This window comes from Microtus ochrogaster, chromosome 8 (assembly GCF_000317375.1).
Source record: "Microtus ochrogaster isolate Prairie Vole_2 chromosome 8, MicOch1.0, whole genome shotgun sequence".
Classification (NCBI taxonomy): Eukaryota; Metazoa; Chordata; class Mammalia; order Rodentia; family Cricetidae; genus Microtus; species Microtus ochrogaster.
Genome location: NC_022015.1, coordinates 65552595 through 65572305, shown reverse-complemented (window position 1 = coordinate 65572305; position 19711 = coordinate 65552595). Strand labels below are relative to the sequence as shown.

Here is a 19711-nt window from a genome sequence, read left to right as displayed (position 1 = left end):
ATTTTGACAGAGCTGTGTTACTTTCAGCGTTTCCCTGGACTACTTAAAATGTATCTTTGCTGTCATTCCCTCCTTGCATGGAGCCTACAGATCGGGCAGAAGTAAACGCTATCTGCTGGAGCTGTGTGTGCCCCTCACTGTGGCAGTGTACAGAACTTTCTGAATTTCCCAGGACTTGCAATTGTTTTTGCTTTTTTAGAGACCTCCTTTGAACAGCCTAATTTCCTAGTGAAATCCTCGCCGCTGCTTCCCCTCAGGCTACATGCACATCTTTATCTAAACAGTTAACTGTTCGCCCCAGATGGTAGTGGGTTGCTCACCTGTGTTGTACCTGTGAGAGCTGTTCCCCACTTTTGAGTTCATGAGTGTCTTGTCTACCCTTCATGTTTTTCCAGGCAGGCTTTGAGAATGAAGCCTGCCCATTCTTAGGAACTAGGAACCACCAGAACCCCATCTTCTTGTATGTATGTGTTGTGTGGGTATATGTATCTGAACTTTATCCACTGGCGAGGCTGACTGGTGAGTCCTAGGAACCCACCTGTCTCTACCTGCTCCCACTTTACCCATCCCTGGGGCTACCCTGCCTGTTGCTAGGCCCTGCTTGGCTTTGGGGTAGGTGCTAAAGATCCAAACTCAAATCTTCATGCTCAAATCTTGAAACCTTACCAGAGGAGCCATTTCCCTAGGTCCTGGGGCTGCAACTTCACAACTGTTGTAGACTCCTCAAGATGGAACGGGAAGGGGCCAGGTAAATTACTGCTTCGGTTTGCCCTGATTCAGCGCATGTGTGGTGGCTATAAATTGTTGACCGTTTCCAGAGTTTGGACAAAGTGCTAAATCTTCCACTTGATTTTCTCAAGCCCTTGAAGTTATCTACTAATACATTCTTGTTTGCTTGCTTTTGACAGGGTTTTACTATGTAGCCCAGGTAACTTTAAATTTATGATCCTTTTGTCTCAGGCTCCTGGGTTTCAGAATTAAGAACCACTGTCACTATACCATGCAACTCTCCCATTTTAGATGATATTGCTCTTGGTTATTTGAGTGCCTGACACTTCATATGGAGGTTTGTAGAGCTAATTTATGGCTCAGGTATTAATTTTGATATTTATTTGCTTGTCTGGCAGTTAGTTGTACTGCCATGCCCAGAGAACTTTACAACGATTAAGAAACAACGACATAAACTGTGCTTCAGTTGTGTAGGGTGAGCTGCTTCCTTACTGATCATGCAGAAGGTGTCTGTCCTTGGAGAGTACACTGAGGAAAGCCTGCTTTTTTCCTCGATGGTACCTATATAGAAGCTTGCTTTAGGAGTTTTAATGCCGCCTGGCTACATCTATAAATATCACTGCCAAATAAGAATTTATGGGCCAGCAAGTAAAGGAAACAAATTCTAGGGCTAGAGAGATGGCTTAGAGGTCAAGAATTCTGGCTGTGCACACGGTGGCCCACAATTGTCCTAACTCCGGTTCCAGGGGATCTTATGGCCTCTTTGGCCTCCAAGCACACCAAGCATGAAAGTGGAGCAGATATACAGGCAGGCAGAACATCCATACACAAAAAGAATTTAAAAAATAATTTAATATAAAAAACCCAAATTTAGCAATTATAGATTTAGCAAGAACATATTAGCAATATCCACAGATTAGATTGACATTTGTTTGCAGAGAAATTTATCCATTATTTTTTTAAAATAACATTTCTATCTCTATAATGGGCAAAAGAGATGGCACAAGGAAGTTTAATTTCTTTGTCTTTTTTTTTTTTCTTTTTTGTTCTTCAAGACTGGGTTTCTCTGTGTAGCTTTGGAGTGTATCCTGGAACTCACTCTGTTCTGTAGACCAGGCTGGCCTCAAACTCAGAGATCTGCCTGCCTCTGCCTCCTGAGTGCTGGGATTAAAGGTGTGCACCACCACTGCCAGGCAGGAAATTTAATTTCTTGAAGTAGCATATTTTCTAATTTCCTATTAAGGTTTAGTTCTTACTTACAAAGTCAAATCTCTAAAGCCAGGCCCTTGGAAAGATTATAAAAGATTGTCCTGGGTTCTAGGATAGTAGCTTGGGCTGCATAGTGAATATATGCCAGGCTAAGCTACACAGTGAGACTGTCTCAAGTATAAGAAGTTACATCATTTTAAAATGTCCACAACACTGAACTCAATGTGAGCACATTTACTCTCGGCATCCGCTCATTCATTCCTTCAAGGTAAATGCTCTGGTTCTTCATCCGGAAAGGCCAACCTCCAGAAACAGCAGTCAGAAGGTTAAGATTGCAACTGAGTGAATGTATATACACATTTTATTATATACAAAGAATAAAGTTTTAAAAGATAAACAAAATAGAAGTTGTAGTCATAATTGGAAGTCTAAAAAAGTTTTGTCATTTCTAAGACACAGGCCTTAGAATGGGATCTCTGATGGATGGAGCTCTCCACAGGACTCCCGTGACAGCAGCTGACTCTCCAGGCTGCTGGTGAAGCCATGTGTGAGAGCTGCTGAAGGAACGAGATGCTTGCATATCAAAGGAGGAACAAATGAAAGTGCTGAAAGAAGGGTACTTCCAGGGTCAGGTTTATTATTGGCAATGATTGCAATCACTAACACATAAGATTTCTAGGGAAGCCCTGGGCTTTCTGCGGGTCACAAATGGTTTAGTGACAGGAACAGGGAGAAGGGAGCCGAGAAGACAACAAAGAAGGCAGGTTAGAGGTAAGGAAATGCAGACTGAATGCAGCCCTAGCAGGACAGGAAGGGATATGGCATTCATCTATTAAAGCCCAGGCTTGGAACAACAATTTCCATATATTTGGTATTTAATAATATACAAGAAAAAAAAAAGGAAAAAGAGCTACTTTATATAATGAGCTAGAAACACATATTCAATGTAAATCCCAAATGAAACCCAATTTACTACATACTTGAACTACAAGGGTGATAAAAAAAGGACTTTCAAGTCACCTACAGTTACTGTGATGTCTTGACATAGTCTATCCCACTGTAATCTGTACACAAGTTCAAACTGTGGGGTTTCAGCTTTCATTTCTTTACAAAGAAAACCTTAACCCTCAGAGATTTATTGAGGGTCGAAGTGGCAGTCTGCTTTTTGATACAGAATGCTCTGAGGTCTCTTCCACTTTAGACTTCTCCACTGGGTTAATGCCTCTGTTTTCTTTGTCCTTTCCATGTGGCTTTTTATGCTGTGGGTTTAAGAGGAAAAACAAAGTCATAATAATGTAACATTTTGCTAGATGTTGTAACATTTTTATTTCCAAGTTTTATATATTACAGGCAAAAGTTTAAATAAGAAAACCACAAAAGGCAAAGGATCCGCACAAAATTTTTTTTTGGCGGGGTTGTTTGTTTGTTTTTGGTTTTTCGAGACAAGGTTTCTCTGTAGTCTTGGAGCCTGTCCTGGAACTAGCTCATGTAGACCAGGCTCACAGAGATCAGTCTGTCTCTGCCTCCTGAGTGCTGGGATTAAAGACATGCACCATCATTGCCTGGTCAGCACAAATTTGAGCCCCCCCCCCCCAAAAAAAAAAACCAAGTACAGCCTTTTTTATTTTACTAGTAATGGAAGTAGAAAGAAGTAGTTTGTTTGTTTTCCTAAGACAGGGTTTCTCTGTGTAGCCCTAACTGTCCTGAAACTCACTCTGTAGACCAGGCTGGCCTGCCTCTGCTTCCCGAATGCTGGGATAAAGGCCTGTGCTACCACCACTGGCAAGGAATATTTCTTTTTGGTATCATTTTCTAAAATGTAATTGTAAACTTTCCTTTGCAACATTGCTTCTCAACAGCAAGTGATTCTGCCCCCTAGCGGACATAGGCCAATGTACTGAGACATTTTAGGACAGTACAAACAAGTGCTCCTAGCTCTGGTGAGGACTGGCCCTGGATGAAAGTGTTCAAACTCCAGGACCACCGGCCACAACATGGAATTTCCCAGATTAGACTGTCAACAGTGCTGCTTAGAGAGAGGAAGATTTGTCACCATGAAGAAAAGACCATTCTACTCTAAGTGGAAAAGCTGGCACGAGCAACTATGAAACACTTCCATTGGCCCTTTTATCTTCCACTGCAAATGTGTCTCACACTAGGTGGTGGTGGCACATGCCTTTAATCCCAGAATTTAGGAGGCAAAGGCAGGCTGATCTCTTGAGTTTGAGGACAGTCTGATCTACAAAGAGTTCCAGGACAGCCAGGGCTACAGAGAGGAAACCTTGGAGAGGGGGAGAGGGGGAGGGAGGGAGGGAGGGAGGGAGGGAGGGACGAAGGGGGGAGGGACGAAGGGAAGGAGAGGGAGAGAGGGAGGGAGAGAGGAAGGACAGAGGGAGAGACTGATTCATACTATGCATTTGGGGACTCTATACCTCTGGAAGCTCCCTACTTCAGAAAAAAAATTAAAATGCTGCATACTCAATTATAAATGCTGAGACAAATCATAAACCAACTTTTTATAATGTTTTAGACTCTAGAGATGTAACTCAATTACTTGACATGTATTAAGGCCCCGAATTCTAACCATAGCACCAAAAGAAATAAAAAGCCACAAACATAATAACGAATTGGGCTGTCAGTACCGATCAGTGGTATGACTGACTAGCAAAACCAGGCCAAAAACAAAGATTAAAAGAATAGTGGGGAGAAACTGCCTTGAGATACATAATGGATTTAAGGAAATGCAGCTGGGTGGTAATGGTGCACACCTTTAGCACTCAGGAAGCAGAGGCAGGTGGATCTCTGAGATGGAGGCCAACCAGGTCTGCAGAGCAAGTTCAAGGTCAGCCAGACTATGCAGAAAAACCCTACCTCAAAAGAACAAAAAAATAAATAAATGCAATATAAATGCATTTATATATAATGTAAAAATAATATACAGCCAGGTGTTGGTGGTGCACGTCTTTAATTCCAATGCTCAGGGACAGAGGCCAGCCTGGTCTACAGAGTGATATCCAGGACGACCAAGGCTACACAACACAATGAAACCCTGCAATGAAAAATCAAAACACACACTCATTTCAAATGTAATTCAATATTACATGTCTTGCATAAGGAAATTTTTACTTTATCTATGCTCATATCTTCAAAATACGGGGAAAGATGCCAAGCAGTTTTTGACGGGAGTTTGTTTGGAGACAGGGTCTCACTGTGTGATCCTGGCTGGCCGTGAACTCAAGAGATAACTGTTTCTGTTTCCCAAGTGCTACGATCAAAGGTGTGTGACACCTCACCTGTACCAGGCAGTTTTGAATGGCTCATCTCTAACTGTTAGAGGAGCATGACGTCATACATCTGTAACCCCAGCATATGGAAAGCTACAGCCGAGGATGCTACATTCTAGGCTACCTATTCTTCAGAAAGACTGTTTCAAAAGCAAACAAGGAGGTGGACATAGAATCTGTCAGAGAATTTAATTGTACGGCATCAGAGAGGCTTGGGAAACCTAAGAGCCTAATTAATAAGAGAAGAGCCTCCAGTGGGCAGGATAAAGCACTAATACAATTTATAATCCCAAATGTTTAAATCCTTTAACCTTCAAAGTGTAATGGACAGAGATGGATACCAGGACCTACCAGGTCAAGGTACAAGTAAGAGAAATAACTGCTCTACAGTAAGAGGCAGAAATGAGATGAAAATAACAGCCAGATTACTTGCTGACGTCTCTATAACTTCATCTATTGGAGTTAAATTTTACCTTTATGTATTCTCTAGAAGATTCCTTCATTAATTAAGTCTGTGTACACAATTTAAATAAAAATTATCAAGCCATTTGAAGGGAATGACTAAATTTTTTGCTGTTGTGCTAACAAGAATATTGGTTTTTGGGGGCTGGAGAGATGGCTCAGAGGTTAAGAGCAATGCCTGCTCTTCCAAAGGTCCTGAGTTCAATTCACAGCAACCACATGGTGGCTCACAACCATCTGTAATGGGGTCTGGTGCCCTCTTCTGGCCTGTAGGCATACACGCAGACAGAATATTGTATACATAATAAATAAATAAATATTAAAAAAAAGAATATTGGTTTTTTTGTTACTGTTTTATGTTTTGCTTTTAAAGACAAGTCTTGCTTTGTTAGCCTAGGCTAGCTCCTCCTTAACCTCACAAGTGTGGGGACATAAGGTGTATATCTTTATACTAAATAGGAAAACCATGTGAGGGACAGCAGATGAGGAAGGATGCATGAAACACATTATCAAATACCTGGAAAAACGGAACACCACCAGTTACAGAGGAACCCACATTGGTATGTACAAATGTCTCTTGACTTAAAAGTTCTTCAGTACATTGTTCCAGAACCTCCTCCTCTTCATCCATGTCCTAAAATAAGAAGCTGGATGAGTGGGCAATTCCATGGCGCTGGATCATCACACAGAGTAGGATACAACTGGGATATGCTTTATACCCAGCACTCAGAAGGCAGAGGCAAGAGGATTGCTGCAAATTTGAGGCAGCTGGTCTGCATAGAAGTTCCAGGACAACCAGGGAAAGCCAAAAATCATCCTGTAAACCAGGCGGTGGTGGCACATGTCTTTAATCCTGGCACGTAGAGGCAGGTAAATCTACAAAGAGTTCCAGGACAGCCAGGGCTACACAGAGAAGCCCGGTCTCAAAAATACGAAATACCATAACAGCATTTTCTTCTTTAAATGATTTCGTATGCATTATATAGAAGTTGAACATTAATAAATAGCAGAAAATCTATAAAATATAATGTATTAGCTTGTACTTAATCTCTACTTTCTTAACTTTTCTATACTTGCTATTAACTGTAGAACACAAATTGTAAGTTTGATTGCCTTGCTTCTAATTGCAGCTTCATTTTTGTAAACTGAGACAAAAGAATTCTGTTTATTCATTCATAAGATGTACTACAGTGGTACCCCTTCCACAAGGTTATTAAAAGGGTTGAGTTAGCATACATGTAAAGAACTTAGAACAAACAGTGCCTGGAATGCAATCATAGCTTAAATGCTGGCTTAGAAATTGTCTACTAGCCTAAAAAAAATAAATAAAAATAATAAGATTAAAAGAAAGGCTTAAAAGCCAGCAATTCTCATAGAAAACAGCATAGGACTGAAGAACAAAAAGACACATTCATTACATGAAATCCACCACATCAAAAGTTTACAGGGGCAGGGGTGATGACTCAGAGGATCAAGCATTTGTTGTTCAAATGCAGGGATAAGATTTGGATCCACAGCCCCCACCTATCATCTTCTGGGCGTGGCAGCCCACCTGTAATCCCAGCACTTAGGAAAGTTGGTAACTAGCAGCTTTGGGTTCAAGTGAGAAACCCTACCTCAATATAGTCAATTAAGGAAGGCACCCAAAGTCAACCTTCCACCTCCATACAGATACACACATGCTGTATACACATCCCCATGCACATGTGTGCACCCACGTGTAAGATTTATGGGAAAGTTCTAAAATTGTGCTTTAAATTTTACCTGACCGGTCTCTTTGTCGTTTTCTGAGCAGTTCAGCATTAATAGGTTGCACTGTTTCTTTTGCAGTTGATCAAAGAGCTGTTCCCGTGGTTCAGTTCTCACCAGTGTTGATGGATATAAGTAATTTTTCCTCTCTGGTGTCATACCTTTATAGTAGAAATTAGAAAAGCCAGGGAAAATTATATGAAATATAACTTTTAAAATTATGTTAAAAGATATACTTTCAAGTGAATTGTCTTCCAAAACCAAAAATGATTTCAATATATCTTTTTTTATCTACCAGGCACAAACTGGTTAAAGCTAGTTACATTTTTTCACATAGTAATATTATTTTTGGGAGGGGGTGAGTTTTGAAACAGGGTATCTCTGTGAAGCTTTGGAGCCTGTCCTGGAACTTGCTCTGTAGATCAGGCTGACCTAGAAGTCAGAGATCCACCTGTTTCTACCTCCCAGGTGCTGGGATTAAAGGAGTGCACCACCACCGCCTAACGTTTGTTTGTAAAAAAAAAAAAAAAAAAAAAAAAAAATTGGTTTTCTTCTACTTCTAGGGCTTTAAGTCAAGTCTCTGCTAGAAAGTCATTTCTTTTTCCTTTTTAATCTTATTTACTTATATTTTATGTATAAGTGTTCTGCATGTATACCTGCATGTCCCATGTGGTTGTTGGGAATTAACTCAGGTCCTCTGGAAGAGCAGCAGTGCTCCAAAAATGCTGAGTCATCTCTCTAGCCCCATAATTGAAGATGAAGTCTGCTTTTTCGTTTCCCGCCACCCAATGATCTTTAGTAGATCTGACAATTTGTAAAAGTCATCTTACCACCAAAACTATGAAGTTTCCATTTCTAAGAATATACAAACATGTATTAGGCTTAAAAATGAATTTGGGGTTTTCTGAGAAATGGTGGCGTTACTGGAATTAAAGGTTTACAATGTGATCACTTTGTTGCCGGGCGATGGTGGCGCACGCCTTTAATCCCAGCACTCGGGAGGCAGAGGCAGGTGGATCTCTGTGAGTTCGAGACCAGCTTGGTCTACAGAGCTAGTTCCAGGACAGGCTCCAAAGCCACAGAGAAACCCTGTCTCGAAAAACCAAAAAAAAAAAAAAAAAAAAAAAAAGAAAGGAGTAACCATCTCTCTGTAACTCTGGAGTGCCTGGTTCTGAACGCAGTTACATTTCCTTATACGGGAGTTGCCTTTTCAATTAAGTGATTTTCATTGATAGTTAACAATAAATCTGAAAGGTTGACAAAATTAAATAAACCAACGTTCTTTTAGCACAAACTCTTTAAAAAGTTTTGAGATGTAATTTATATGCCACAAAAATCATTCAAAAAAGTGTACATTTCAATGATTTTACAATCCAATGAAGAACCAACTATTAATCTTTGTAAATCAGCTTACCAATCAAGATAGTTTACCAATCTTTGCCAATTCTGATCTCTAAAAATGGTGATTTCTTTCTTTTTTTGGGGTGGAGGGTGTTTTGTTTTTTTCAAAACAGGGCTTCTCTGTGTAGCTCTGGGTGTTTTGGAACTCACTCTGTAGACCAGGCTAGCCTCAAACCCAGAACTCGACTTGCTTCTGCCTACCAAGTGCCAGGATTAGAGGTGTGTGCCACCACTGCCTAGTCTTTAAAGTGGTGATTTCTAAATGATGCCAGTCAATGAGACAGACAAGTGAAAATGAGATGGACACGGACGGAGTGTGCTTCATGGTGAACTTTGTATTCAACAACTTAGCTTTTACAGCCATCTAGCATTTTGGGTATTAAAACATATTTTAGACACAGTGTTAACTAAATAGTTGGGCAATTTTATTTGTTTTTAAAATGCTTTTTGATTTTGGTTTGGTGTTTTGAAACAGGAGCTCTTGTAGCCCAGGCTAGCCAAAGATGATCTTGAACTCCAACAGTCCTGCTTATACCTCCTTAGGACTGTTATTACAAGTGTGTGCCACCACACCCAACAACTTATTTTTATTTTCTTCTCTTTCATCAGGAGCCCAGGGTGGTCATTAAGTAACAGTTTTCTTTCCTCAGTTTCCTGAGGAAACTAGATTGTAAAATGTCATAAACATTCAGACAACCGGCTTTGTTTATATGCATGCTTTCAAACCACATCAGGCTTAAAAATGACTGTTCTTAACAAAGCCAATTGTCTAAATGTTTATGAAATTTTCTATTGTGCCCAAATTTCTAGGAATATACCACCAACAAGAAACAGCTAAAACTGAATTAAATTATCCTGGTGCTCTAAATTTTCTATATTTAAATTTATTACAGAGAGATGGTAAATTCCTGTCAGACAAAGGCAGGGCTCACTTTCAAACAGTATCTAATACTGTATACAGCTGGATTTAATTTCAAAATCTTTAGCAATTCTAAAATACCCACTGGGGGTAAAAGAGAGGTGGCTCAGTGGTTAAGGGCAGACATCACTCTTCCAGAGGCCCAAAGTCAGTTCTGAGCACCTCCCTGGGCAGCTCATACCAACCTCTAATTCCAGCTCCAGAGGTCCCTTCACCTGGCTCCAGAGGCACCGCGCTCAAGTGCATGTCCACCCACTCCTCCCCTGTAAGTAAAATAAATCCTAAAAAGTTAAAATAAGATACCTGTTGGGATATCAAGTTTCAGATCCTGTTGCAGAAAGCAATTAAGCTTTGTCAAACCAGTTTTTATAGTTTCATCAAGCTCTAGACTTCCTGCGTTGAATTTCTCATCATCAGAAGTTATCTGCTCAACAAAGGAGATGCGCTGGTTCTCAATAGCAGCTGTGTGTCCACTTTGTTTTTCAGTGATCTCTAAACGTGAAGCCTCACAGCATCCATTTACAAACTGTAAATGACACAAACAAGCTTTCATTACTAAAGCTGGAAGCAAGTTGGTCCATCTACCATTTTTAATTACCTTGAAATGTTCTATAATACGTTTCAAAAACAACATGTCACAGTAGAGAGAAGAGGGCAATTAGCCATATATTCACTGCCAAAGGGGATGCTGAGGCTTGAAGAAGCACTCTGACCTGCTAGGCCATCTCTCCCACTACTCATTCTTAACATTACTCCAGTATACAGATTTAAGAAGGCCTGGCTTAAGGAAATTAGACTGAAGGCTAAGTCTTAAGTCTCTTTGCTCTGTAATTTAATTCTTTGATTTTTTTTTTTAACTTAAAAACTTTTCTTTTTTAAAGAAACCAGGCCTTAAGCTGGGCAAGGTGATACACACCTTTAACCATAGCACAAGGAGGTAGAAGAGGGTCATCCTTGGCTAAATAATGAGTTCAAAGACAGAATACGGGAGGAGAAGAAAAGAGAGGAAAGGGATGGGGGGGCAAGGAAGGGTGAAACTGGGTCTTTACTCCATGTCTCAAGTTCTTGATTTGATCACCCATCTCTAGTCCAGGTTTTCTTTGTCTTAAGACTATGGCACAGACTGGACTCATTCAAACTCAGAACCCCCTGGCCTCTGGCTCTCGAGTGATGGTATCACCAGTGTGTACCACCATGGACAGCTTCTGTGCAGCCTCAGTTTGATTCCAGAACCCTAAGTAAAAGAGGAAGGGATTGTGTCTCTGATCTCCAATATGTGCCATGGCATACATGCCTACACATACAAATCATGCACACAAACACAATAATAATCATTTTAAGGGGTGAAGAGATGCTTAGTAGTTAAGAGCACTAGCCTATGCTCAGGACTCCTCAGGACTGCCTGTGACTCCAATGCCAAGGCATCAGATGCTTTCTTTTGACCTTCAAGGGTGTTCTTGCATGCATGTATGTTTGCATGTGTGTGCACATGCGCACGCGCTCTCTCTCTCTCTCTCTCTCTCTCTCTCTCTCTCTCTCTCTCTCTCACACACACACACACACACACACACACACACACACACCAAATAAAGCTTTTGAACACACATCAAATAAAAGAAAACTTTTTGTTTGTTTCTTTTGTTTTTTTCCAGACAGGGTTTCTCTATGTAACAGCCCCAGCTGTCCTGGAACTCTCTCTGTAGACCAGGCTGGCTTTGAACTCACAGAGATCCACTTGCCTCTTCTTCCCAAGTGCTGGGATTAAAGGCTTGCACCACCTATGTCCAACTCAACTCACATAATGTTTTTTTTTGTTTGTTTGTTTGTTTTTTTGGTTTTTTTTTTTTTTTTTTTTTGAGACAGGTTTCTCTGTGGTTTTGGAGCCTGTCCTGAAACTAGCTCTTGTAGACCAGGCTGGTATCGAACTCACAGAGATCCGCCTGCCTCTGCCTCCCAAGTGCTGGGACTAAAGGCGTGCGCCACCACCGCCCGGCTCACATAATGTTTTTTGTTTTTTAAGATTTATTTATTTATTATGTATACAACATTCCTTCCATGTATGTTTGTATGCCAGAAGAGGGCACCAGATCTCATTATAGATGGTTGTGAGCCACCATGTGGTTGCTGGGAATTGAACTCAGGACCTCTGGAAGAGCAATCAGTGCTCTTAACCTCTGAGCCATCTCTCCAGCCCCCTCACACAATGTTTTAAAACAGATTCTAAGCTGAAATATTTTCATTTCTGATTCTATCTATTCTCCCCCAGTTAATCCAAGCACAGACATATTACCTCCATTAAGTTCTCAAGTTCCTCTTTCCTCTTGCTTAAGCAGGATGCCCACTGTTCAGAAAATCCAACTGTGCTTGTGTTCAAAGCTTCACATCTCTGTGTGGTCTCCCGAGATACAGTTTCCAGGTTGCTGCTGAGTGAATCGCAGTGCTGTATAGACTCTTCAACCAACTGTGTGCCTTCTTGGCCAAAATGTCTGAGTTCTTGTAATAATCCATCAGAATCAGCCATTAGTTTTTTACTTTGGACTGTTGTCTTGTTGATTATATCTGTAGACTTCCTATAGAAAAACAAAAACAAAACAGAATAACCTAAGTTCAAGGGCAGCCTAGTCTACAAGTCACAGTCCAGAGCAATGGAGCTACAGAGTAAGACTCTCAAAAACCAAACACTAAAACAAGACAAAACCCTTTGGCTATCTGAAATCAATCATCACTCACGAGAGTCAGGATAACCACAAGTTGAAAGAGAAAGGCAATCAACAGATGCCAACAACAAGAACACTTTAGAGTTATCTGGCAAACTTATAGGAGTCATCGTGAAAATGTCTCAAAAAGCAGTCAAAAGCCTCGCTTCTGTGATTTCGGAAGCTGAGCCACAGTGAGCTACAGTGAGGTCCTGTCTCAAGAACGGGAGGGTGGAGAAGAAGGAACACATTTATACACACACACACACACACACACACACAAATAATATGTCAACAATCACTAACTAATTCACTGGTAAGAAAACCAGAACTGTTTGTACAATTTGAAGTTTTTCTTCCTTTTGAAATTCATCCCAGGCTTACAGAAACCTTCAACAGAAGTTAAAAGTATCTTACTGCTCTGTATTTTCCTGAATTCTGCTCAGTGGTTTCTGGATGTCTTCACACTTCTTCTCCAAAGCACAGAATCTCTCTGTCCAAATATTAACTAACTGAGAAAGTTCCTGTAAGGAAGATTCAGGGAGGAAAAGATTTGAAATGGCAATATTTAAATGCTGACTTTCAGAATATGAATGATGACAGGTTAGAATTTAAAACTTGGTTGTTGGGACAGGGTCTCATAATGAACTCAGCCACTGCATGATGGGATTACAAGTGCATAACACAACGCTCAGCTGAACTACACCAAGTCTTTTCGTTCTTGTTATTGGTTTCTCAAGACCAGGTTTCTTGACAAAGAAAAAAAATTTTTTTTTTTCATTTTTCGAGACAGGGTTTCTCTGTGAAGCTCTGGCTTCCTGGAACTAGCTCTATAGTCCAGGATGGCCGCAAACTCACAAGAGATCAACCTGCCTCTGCCTCCCAAGTGCTGGGATTATTGGTGTGCACCATGACAAAACATTTTTTTAAAAAAAAATCTACTTATTTATTATGTATATAGTATTCTCAGTATTCTGTCTTGCATGTATGCCTGCAAGACAGAAGAGGGCACCAGATCCCAACATGTGGTTGCTGGGAACTGAACTCAGGACCTTCAGAAGGGCAGGCAGTGCGCTTAACCACTGAACCATCTCTCCAGCCCCGACAAAACATTTTTAATGTCTCCTCTCACACACAGAGGAGAGCCCTGAAAGGAGTATTAAAGGAACATTTTAGGTCTTGAAAAAAAAAATAAAAAAATAAAAAATAAAGAATTATTTTTTTTTTTCACTTAATAACCAAAGAGTGTGATCCTGTTGCAATCGGCTCATTTCCCAAAGCTTTATTATTATCCATTACGACTCAGAATAACAGATGATGGAGCTTGGCATGGTGGAACACACCATAATCAAGAAGTCAAGAGGAAGAGGTAGGATGAGCAAATGCTATAGCAATGAGAGAAGTCAGGGCTTAGTTTATCAGAGGGAGTAACTATCCATGTCACTTGAGAAAGAAAAAACTTGCAATATTTTCACTTAAAATGCTACAGCAACCTTCCTCTATGGGCATGTTTTCTATTCCTTCCTTCTTGCTGGGAAAGGACCATTTTGTTGGTCAGAATGTTGTTAAGAACAGAGTTCCAGATGCAACAAATTCTCAAATATTAGCTGATCTAAAGAAGTATTCTCAATTACTTCACACTAATCACCATCAGAAACGACAGCAGCTGTGATGACCTCAAGTTTCCATAGTAGTTTTGCAGCATTCAAACCACGTGACATAGATTATTAAGTCCATCACGCCACTAAAAACATCAATTGAGTGATACCTGCGAATGGGTTTCCTTTATCATCCTCAGGTCTTCATTTAGGTTCCCACAAAGCTTCTGTGATTCAACCAAGGAAGAAACTGTATGTTCTTGGAGTTCATGTAGATTATTGCACAATACGCTGAGAAAACTGTCTATTTCTCTTTTTTGATCTTCTATCTTTAAAGAAAAAAATATTAGTTTCTTTTTTGGGCAACCTATCAAATTTGAGGTATTAAGAAGATAACATCTGTACCTTTTCAGCCATTGTCAATGAACTCCTGAAAATATGCTGCAGTTGCCTGTTGATATTCAAGATGGAAACCACACCAGGGGCTAAGATGGTCTTCAGGGAAGCGAGAAGGTCAGTCACAAGTTCATTCTGTTTTTAAAAACAAATGCATCTTTAAAAATGTTTTCATTTCCATTAACTTGGCCGATATATCTCAGATACTTAGCAACCAAACACCAACATTCAAAATTCTTAATAACCTAAAGTGACATAACTGAATATCTAGAATTTATATTCTGCCTAAAACTCTTAATCCTGCTCCACTAACTAAAACAATGTTCACTAAGTGTAGTAAATGTTGAATTAATTTCCTGTTCTGTGTTTGTTGGGTCTCTCGTAGCACAGGCTGACCTCAAACTCACTTGTAGCTGAGGATGCTTTTGAACTCCTGTTCTTCCTGCCTCCACACTACCAGGATCACAGGTATGTACCATGATGCCTGCCTCCTATAGTCAACTTAACGATCTAAGGTAAAGTTTAGACGAGGAGAAAAATGACAGTAAAGTGTTAAGATTCCAGCACTCTGGTTTGATCCCCACCATAGGGGAAAAATCTATAGATACATTTAAACACTTTGAAATTTTGTCCCTGGAGATTACACATGTAGCATGCACCCTCGATCAAGTCCACAAACCCACACTAATAAAATAAAAAGAAAATGGGCTACTTATGTTTGGTCATTTGTGCTAAATAAGAAACCAGTTACATGCTATCCCCCGTTGGGTTAACTAGCTCTAGCTCTGGTGAAGAGGCCAGATAACAGATCTCAAATCTCCTGAATCCACCTGAGCTGCTCTTTGTGACCAGAAGGCTCATTAATAACTGCTGCTCTTGTTTGTGCAGGGTCTCAAGTAGCTTTGAACTCACTAAAAACCAAGGGTGGCTCTGAATTCCTGATCCTTCTGCCTCCACCTTTCAAACGCTAAAATTACAAACATGTGAATGATAATGGCTTAATTATTTCTATTCTCAACAACACCAAAGGAGTGGAAACACTTTCAAAGTTTAGTCACATCCTGTGGCAAACAAGTCTTTCTGTGAGGGGGAAACAAAAGCAAAAGGTTCCTAACTGTTTCTAGCAAAGCTTAAGCTAAGAGCAGTTAATGCCATTTCTGATGGCCAGTCACCCTTTGAAAACATTAACAGATTTACTAACAATCAATCCTTGCAGCACAGTTTTACTTTGTGCTGCTAAAGACTGCTCCTCCAATATCCTATCAGAGATCTGGGAGACTCGAGCCGACACGTTTTGTGGAATAGACACGAGAGATCCGAGTGCTGTCGTGGTAATGGTGTCTAATGCAGAGACACTGGAAGACATCAGATTACCTAAAAGAGGGAGAGATGTGAACTTTAGCATACATATATTTAAATGCAGTTAAGATCACTTTCAATAAGTTAAAATCAATCTTTATTATGGAATTTCCAATAACTACATTAAAGAATTATCTTACTACATAATAAGATTTAAATATGGCGGGTAGTGGTGGCACACGTCTTTAATTCCAGCACTCAGGAGGCAGAAGCAGGTGGATCTCTGTGAGTTCAAGGCTAGCCTGGTTTACAGAGCAAGTTCCAGAACAGTCAGCATTACACAAAGAAGCACTGTCCCAAAAATGGAGGGAGGGGGAGAGAGAAGGAGGGAGGGAGGGAGATAAGGAGGGACGGAGAGAAAAAAAAAAGAAGAGAAGAGAAAAGAAAAGAAGAGAAGAGAAGAAGAATTAGAAAATTCTTAAAATTAGTAACTGGGCAGTGGTGATGCACACCTTTAACCCAGCACTTGGGAGGCAGAGGCAAGTGGACCTCTGTGAGTTCAAGGCCAGGCTCCTATAGATAGATAGATAGATAGATAGATAGATAGATAGATAGATAGATAGATAGATAGATAGAATTAGTGTCTAAAATACGCAGTTTTATAGTAGACAGGAATTTATGAAAAAGAGAAAACTGCACCTTATTAGGGTAAAACTCACTTATAATCCCAGCACTTTAAAGGTCGAGACAGAAAAGTCAGGTTCAGTTACCTAGTTCAAGGTCACCCTCAGCTACTTGGTAAACTGGAGGTTAAACTAGGTTACATGATACTTATCTCAAAAGACAGCATAAAAAACAATGCACACATACATGTTCTGATAATACAGCAAATCTTTAAGATATGTTTTTCCACAAGAAAAATGTTACAAGATCATTTATTCAAAGGAAATATCTAGGAAAGGGACTGGATAAGCACCGGCCATCAAGCCTAATGACCAGAGTGCAATCCCTGGGATCCACATGAGGGAAGGAGAGAAAAGAATCCTCCTCTGACCTCCGAGTGCACGTGTGTGCACACACACAATAAACAAAAAAAAAATTTCAATTTTTAAAATTATTTATTTTGTGTGTATTTATGTCTGTGCACTAAAGATGCAAGAAGAGAATGTCAGATCCCCTGGAACTGGAGTTAAAGGCAGTTGTGTGCTGCCCTGTGGGTGCTGGGAATTAAGCTACTATTTCCAGCTACAATTTACAAATTTTTTAAAAATAAGAACACTTTTAGGAAGGGATCCAAGAAATTACATAGTAATACCTCAGAGAAATTAGTCAGATTCAGTGATAAATTTTATTTCTAATGATAATATGCTAATTTGGTAAATTTTAACTTATAGACGACAGTCTAAAATCAACAACAAACCTCTAAAATTTGTTGTAAAAAAAGCAAAAACATTAATCTCTTGCCTAAACAGCTAACATGCTCAATGGGACAGGTACCAGTGACACTGTCACCTAAGTTATCTGTTTTTATTTGTTTAAAATAGTATTGAATTATACATTTTGAGATGTGTTTGTTGGCTCATACCTGTAACCCTAGTACTCAAGATGAGGCAGGAAGATCACAAATTCAAAGCCAGCTTAAGTGAGTTTAAGTTCAACTTGGTTAACTTGGTGAGACCATCTCAAGATAGATAAACAGATTTAAAAAAAAAAAGGAGGTGGTCTCCAGGTTTCGTGTGGTCTCTCCTTCTCTCTTTCCCTCGTTCCCTCACCATGCTTTCCCCGTGCCATCCAGGAGCACTGCATTAAACATGGGCACCTTTATTTGGTTTAATTTGGTCTGATTGGAATTATTTGCATTTTTTTCTTTGTCAAGAATTTATATAGTTCATCCTGATGGTGGTAGAGCATGCCTTTAATCCCAACACTGGTAAGGCAGAGGCAGGAGGATCTCTGAGTCGGAGGCCAGCCTGGTCTACACAGTGATCAGACTGAGCAATGCCACCTCCCACAGCATCCTGTAGCTCCTCCAAGAAGATACATGGTTGCAAAAGACCTTTCACCTTGAGGTTTGCCTTATGGTTTGGCAAAGTCACCCACACAGCAAAAAGCAGCCTTCCATCTCTTGAGCTTCCTGGATGCCACGCAGGGAATCAAATCTTCTCATCGGGCCAAGACAGGTGGACTAAATAAATCTTCCCCACAGGAAAGTCTTTGGGCCTCTTGTACTCAGCAGCTAACAGCAAGCAGTGCTTCTAGGCTGGTGTTCTCCAAGGACTAAAGAGAGACTTGGGGTTGCCACTGTAGCTAAAAAAGCTGTCTCATTTCTGCTCATTTACCCTCCTTAGATCTGTCTAATGGCATTTGATGACTTAAGGTACTGGTAACTTATTACTTCATTTGTTAAGTGTCCTGCTAAAATACAGACAGGTGTGCTTCTTTAACAGGCTTTATGATCCAGGACTAACAGGTTTCAGGTATATCTTTAGAAATTTAGAGTTTTCGACTCCCTTTGTTTTTTAAAATGTTCATACCTTATAACCTAAAGCAATAGCCTTTTGCTATGACACCAAGATATAAATCTGTTTCTGTTCTCTTACAAGTACCTACAGGTTCCTGAAAAAAAGTTCTGCTGCCTGGTAAAAACTAACCATCTCAGGGCATATTTTAACCCCATCCATTTTCAAGCATATTTTACAGGTCACTTCTGCTGTCTGGGCCAACAAAGCACTCTCCAGACAACACCAACACCTGCACCAGCTCCTGGGACTTCACCATCGGTACCAACTCTCCAGGATCAAGGACACCTACCAACTAAAATCTGGTTCTATCTGCTATTGTGTCCCAATTACACACCCAAGCCTCACATGTACAACCAGGGCACTGCTCTGTCCCAATCTGTCTGGCAGTTAATGACTTCCCATGGCTACCCCATTGATAGGGCCAATAATAACAATATTTTTTTTCTCCTAGCCACCTGCCTTCTCATCTCCCTCAAGAAACAGATGCCTGAGGTCTCCAGGATGACAGTAAACTGGATGCTGCTCCAGCCACACCTCTCGCTGAACGCGACCCACCAACTCCCAGCTCTCCCCTCTCCCATGTCAGCCCATGCCCCCAGGACTTGAGCCAGTGCCCCTTTATCTAAAGAGTCTAAAAAGTTTGATTGAGGGGCTTCACCTCAGCTTGCTGGTACCCCCTTATCCAAAAAGCCTGGAATGTTTTGTTGCAAGCATCACCCCAGCTCCCAAACACCCTTTATACAAAGAGTCTGGATTGTTTGCCTGGAGGCTTCACCCCAGCTCCTAAAATAAGACCCCTCCCCAGGGAGGGTCAAGACCACTCCCACAGGGTACTTAGACTGCCCCACAGAGAATGTACACGTGGTCTCCGGGGTTCGTGTGGTCTCCCCTTCTCTCTTTCCCTCGCCATACTTTCCCAGTGCTACCTGGGAGCATTGCATTAAACATGGGCATCTTTTATTTGGGAGAGGGGGCAAAATGAAAATTGTGAAATTAACACATCTGAAACACATAAAGAAAGACTAGGAATGGGCCGGGGATTTCGCTCAGTTGCCAGAGCACTTGCTTAATATGCATGAAGTCCTGGGTCCCATCTCTACCACTGCATAGAACCAGGCATGACAGCATAGGCCTGTAATTCCAGTACTCAGGTGGGAGACAGGAGGACTAGATATTCCAAATCATCCTCTGATACACACCAACTTTAAGACCCGCTTAGGATACCTGTGACCCTGCCTCAAAAACAAACAAACAAAAAAAAGACCAAAAAAGCTGAGTTTAGTGACTCTCTTCCTTTAATCCTAGGTCTTAAAAAGTAGAGACAGTGGGCTGGAGAGATGGCTCAGCGGTTAAGAACATTGCCTGATCTTCCAAAGGTCCTGAGTTCAATTCCCAGCAACCACATGGTGGCTCACAACCATCTGTAATGAGGTCTGGTGCCCTCTTC

The 19711-nt window shown here is 40.7% G+C and overlaps 1 protein-coding gene across 1 annotated transcript in view; it reads right to left on the bottom strand.

Moving 5' to 3' along the window:
* Positions 1-2558: 2558 nt before the first annotated feature.
* Positions 2559-19711, bottom strand: part of Kif11 (kinesin family member 11) — a 49131-nt gene continuing 31978 nt past the window's right edge. The window contains exons 14-22 of the mRNA XM_005352191.2: positions 15645-15817; positions 14453-14578; positions 14218-14376; positions 12867-12973; positions 12044-12323; positions 10057-10279; positions 7449-7594; positions 6202-6318; positions 2559-3197 (exon numbers count right to left, since the gene is read on the bottom strand). Of these exons, the coding sequence (XP_005352248.1) occupies positions 3066-3197; positions 6202-6318; positions 7449-7594; positions 10057-10279; positions 12044-12323; positions 12867-12973; positions 14218-14376; positions 14453-14578; positions 15645-15817 (1463 nt within the window). The 3' untranslated portion in view covers positions 2559-3065. The remainder of the gene's footprint in view (positions 3198-6201; positions 6319-7448; positions 7595-10056; positions 10280-12043; positions 12324-12866; positions 12974-14217; positions 14377-14452; positions 14579-15644; positions 15818-19711) is intronic.